This window comes from Mastomys coucha, chromosome X (assembly GCF_008632895.1).
Source record: "Mastomys coucha isolate ucsf_1 chromosome X, UCSF_Mcou_1, whole genome shotgun sequence".
NCBI classification, from domain to species: Eukaryota; Metazoa; Chordata; class Mammalia; order Rodentia; family Muridae; genus Mastomys; species Mastomys coucha.
The window spans coordinates 73,752,272-73,756,853 of record NC_045030.1 but is presented as its reverse complement, the minus strand read 5'-3'; the positions used below and the strand labels follow the sequence as shown (position 1 = coordinate 73,756,853).

Below are 4,582 nucleotides of genomic sequence, written 5' to 3'. Positions count from 1 at the left end.
AAAAAAAAAAAAAAAAACTCGAAACCCATTTGCAATCAAACAGCTCCTCCCCGAGGACTGCACACACTTCACTTCTGCTCAAACCAGAGGACTAGACCAGAAATAAACCAGAAATAACAGATGTATTCTAGAATCAAACTGATTCAAGACCCAGTTAGGGCGTGGTAGAACATATAGCTGGGTGGAAGTAAACTGAGACAATGGCTAGTCCAGCAGATGCCAAATAAAGCTTAAAATGGACAGCTTGGTCATACTATTAAGGTGGAACACACCAATGATGATGGGAAGGGTATAGAACATATTTTTTTCAAAGACTAGATGTAAAATCCATAGTTAACATTACAGCTTAGTTTGCGTAATTTGAAGCTAGTCTGAAATTGCAGAGAAATGCATTTTCACAAAAAACAAGCCATTTTTTTAATACTGCATCATTTAAACAATTGTGTTTCCTTTAATGTGATTACTTTTTAAAAATGTGATGGAAAAAAAATCAACCAAAATCCTAGAACATAGAAATGTATTTTAAACTATTCTGATAGACAGGGAAGAGGAAAAAATCAGACAGTAAAAAGTTACATCAACAAACTAATATTGAAGAGTTTTTTATTTAATTTTTAAAAAATTGAGTAAATTTAGTGTGTCCTATGCTCATCAGAACAAAAGTCAGTCTACATACTCCAGTCATGGCTAAGTATTCTAGACACACAGCCATTTCTTAATTTGTGTGTGTGTGTAAGAGAGAGAGACAGTGAAACGTGTGTTTGGGTGGGTATGTATATGCACAAACAATCAAAGTAGACATATTTCACAATTGTATATATTGTGTGTGTGTGTGTGTGTGTGTGTGTGTGAGAGAGAGAGAGAGAGAGAGAGAGAGAGAGAGAGAGAGAGAGAGAGAGAGAGAGAGAGAGAGAGAGAGAGAGAGAGAGAGAGTTAAAATGACCAAATCTACAGAAACAATGAACACTGGCAACTATGGGTAGGGGCAAAAAATATAGAACTGTAGGTAAAAGTCCAATAAAGCAGTAACAAGGCTATTAAGTTTAAACAGCTAATACACAACATGAAAATTATATCTCATAAAACTGCATTGTATTAGCAAGGTTTCTGGGTTGATTACAGTCCTTGACATGTAGGAGAAATAAAATCTTACTCTTATGTTGATTGTCATGGGCAGTATACTGGCAGAACAAAACATTCTTGGTACCTAAATGTATTACCTTTTACTATACTCTATCATTACTGAGCTACATATATGTTAGGCAAATGCTCTACCATGTAGCTACTTCTCTAGCTCTCTTATTTACCTTTAGAGACTGAGTTTCACTAAGTTGCCCATGTTTGCCTAGAACTCATTCTGTGGCCTGAGTGGATCTTAAAATGATGATCCTTCTGGCTCGGATTTCCCAATAGGTAGTTTTAAGAAGCCTATGCCACTACAACTAGTGTGTTATTTAGATTATCTCTCTTAAATATCTAGTATCTGGTATCATTTTTACAAGGATGGGCCAGACAGATGGCTCAGTGGTACTTCTCTTCCATTCCCAGCACTGATGTCAGGCAGCTCACAAGTGCCTTAACTTCAGCTTCAGAGGATCCAATGCCTCTGACCTCAAGTCACCTGAATATCTCTCTCTCTCTCTCTCTCTCTCTCTCTCTCTCTCTCTCTCTCTCTCTCTCTCACACACACACACACACACACACACATACACACACACACACAATTTAAAACAATAAGGCTTAAAAATAATTTTATGAACAATTATTAAAAATGATACAACATAATAAAAATATTAGTTTGAACAAAATCATGGTTCCATCATGTAAATCTAATCTCTTCTATATATTAACATCAAAGTCCCCACAGCCTGTATATATATGTCACTAATTTATGGCCTATTATTTTCAATACATTCTTACTCTTCTCTATCTTAAAAAAAATTGACTTTTCTCTTTTATAACTTCAGTAATTTCAGTAGTTATCCACCATTTAAAACCAGGGAAATATTTTGAGAAATGCATTTTCAGATGATTTTCAGATGGGTATGCTCCACAAACATCACGGAGCATACCCATACAAAGATGACTGAAATAACACTAGATAATAACAATCCCATGGAACACATTTGCAGTCTGTTACTGATCAAAATATCCAAAGCATATAATAGTCAAAGTTAAGTGTGCAACAAACTTAAAAAAAAAAAAAAGTAGTTACCCAACTTCCCTAGCATTTATACCACTTTTGTCCTTAGCTTAGAGACATAGCTCACTATACCTGTTGGTTCTGCTGGTACCAATCAGGTCAGGTAGTATCAATGGCATAAAACAAAGCAATGGATGCCACTAGATTGATTTATTTTATACCTGACTAGGAGTTGCTGAGATGTCTCAGAAATGAGGAATGAATGGAAAAACCAGACTGTACTCTTTGTGTACTTGGTAAGAATATCTGTTGGTAGCTGGGCGTGGTGGTCCACACCTTTAATCTCAGCACTTGGAAGCAGAAGCAGTAAGACCTCTGTGAATTCAAAGCCAGCCTACAGAGTTCCAGGACATCCAGGGCTACACAGAGAAACCTTGTATTGAAAAACAGAGTAAATGGATTACATGGCTTTGGAGTCAGCAGTCAAGCCAATAGTAACTGTGTGGTCTAATTTTGTGATCTTGGACAAGTCACTTATGTGAATTCAACTTCCTTTTCTTCCAAAGTTAAAATTTAAGTAGTCAGCCAAACTAAGAATTGAGAAATCTGATGATGTCAATTACTGGCTGCTAACTTCTTCCCCAGCTCCCTGCCTCTGAGAGGCCTACTATCACACATTCTTTCTGTTCAGTCACCAGTCCTTACCCTACTGATTCATTCCCCTCAAGAGAAGTGGCCTCACATCAGGGGCAGCCTCCACTCTGTTCACACACTAGATATTTACAAAAAAGCTTGTGATGTAGGGGCTGGCAGGCTTCAAGATAAAGGAGGTCAAGCGCCTATCCTCAAAAGAGCCACCTGGCAGAGGGGAGACTGCAAAGCAGCAAAGTAGCCAAACAGGGAGAGGAAGTGCAAGGAAGCATGAGCAGAGGACCCTCTATTCATTTACACCCTCTGTTCACTTACACCCTGGATCACAAGTGAAAGGTGAGGCCAGGCACTCAGAAGCTGCAGGCTTCAAACTACTTTCCCTCTCCATCAGCCTGCGGTGAACCTTGGAGGGGCCGTTCCCAAGCCCACCCTGTTTGTCTCCCGCCTGCCCTGGGGCAAGCGCCAGGCCAGAGCCGACAGGCCACAGTTGCCCAGCGGAACTCAGGGATACCTGAACTCTGGAGGCTGCAGCGCATTCAGTGCTGCTTTATCAAGACGCTCCATGGCGTGGCCAGCCGGGAGGGCAGCAGCAGGCGCTGGGTAGTTAGCGGGGCTCAGCGGCGGCTAACAGGGTGACAGTACTAGGCCGGTCGCGCCGGAAGTGCCCCGGCTGAAGCACGCTCCTGTGGCGCGGCGTAGTGACGCGCCGGCAGCGCGCGCAGGCGCGGGTACGCTGCGAGCACTCACGTGACTTACCCGCGTGGGGTCCGTGGGGTCCGTCCCGCTGCGAGTGGATCATTCTCTAGGAGCAGGCCGGGCGAGTAGCCTAGCCACTCCACGTTGAGCCGGGACTTTCCGCGCAGCATTGTCCTTCCGGGTCCAGTGCCTGTCGTTCGCCTCTCCGTCCCGCTTGCGGTGTCACTGGCGCCTGGTGACCCGAGGTAGAGGAGCCGCGGAAAGGACGACCCAGCTGTCGGCTGTGGTGCTAGGCAACCGAGCAGTTTCCGATAACACAAAAAGCAGTGCACATTATTTCACCAGCCCATAAGCAAAGACCTCATTCATTCCTACCCGCCTTGGCAGTCCAGCAGGAAGGTGACAGAAGTTAGTTTAACACTCACCTGAGTCAGTAAAACTAGAGAATTCTCCGCTGAAAAAGCCCTTGCTAAGAGTGACTGTTTCTCGGTGGTAGCTGCTGACCCAAACTTCCACTTAGAGTTAAAAGTATGTCTTGCAGCTGTTCAGAAAGCCGCCAATGAGACAACAGGAACTCAAAAATAGTAAGGACAGATGGGCCTAAGCTCCCAGGCAACCCGAGAGGCACCAACAGAGAAGGGCGTGTAAGCTCTAGGACAGGCTTAACAAAATTAGGTTGCCTTTGGCTGCTAATACTGTGACAGCCCTTAAATGGTCAAGCCCGGAAAGGGCTGCTGACCACATACCTATTTTCTGCACCACAGGATACTAAGCACATCTGAAGGGACAAGTAAACCAGCCCTAATTGAGCAGAAGGAAGCTTACCTTTCAGTTTAAATGTAATAACCCCTCTCTAGGGCTCATGCAGATCCTTAGGTGAACCCAATGTATGAACTCAGGCAGTGGAAAACTGGGTGTCCCACGTGACACACTGGGCAGCCAGTCAAATATAGGGGGCCTGTAGCCAGTTTTTCTCTGTTCTGACTGGTAAGAAAATGTCAAAGAGTAGTATCTCATAAAGGACTCAGGAAAGTCATTTGAATTTAATTGTTCATAAATAGGACTTTTTGGAACTGAGTCATGCATATTCAT

General features: G+C 43.1%; 1 protein-coding gene across 3 annotated transcripts in view; it reads right to left on the bottom strand.

Moving 5' to 3' along the window:
- Positions 1-4,372, bottom strand: part of Vma21 (vacuolar ATPase assembly factor VMA21) — a 9,307-nt gene extending 4,935 nt beyond the window's left edge. Inside the window, exons 1-2 of one of the 3 annotated variants that reach the window (XM_031363590.1) lie at positions 4,316-4,372; positions 3,551-3,779 (exon numbers count right to left, since the gene is read on the bottom strand). In XM_031363590.1, coding sequence (XP_031219450.1) covers positions 3,551-3,660 — 110 coding nt within the window. In that variant the 5' untranslated portion in view covers positions 3,661-3,779; positions 4,316-4,372. Of the gene's footprint in view, positions 1-3,305; positions 3,492-3,550; positions 3,780-3,915; positions 4,095-4,315 lie in introns of those variants that run through there. The other 2 variants (XM_031363585.1, XM_031363594.1) reach the window with 2 other exon arrangements.
- Between the last annotated feature and the right edge of the window lie 210 nt (positions 4,373-4,582).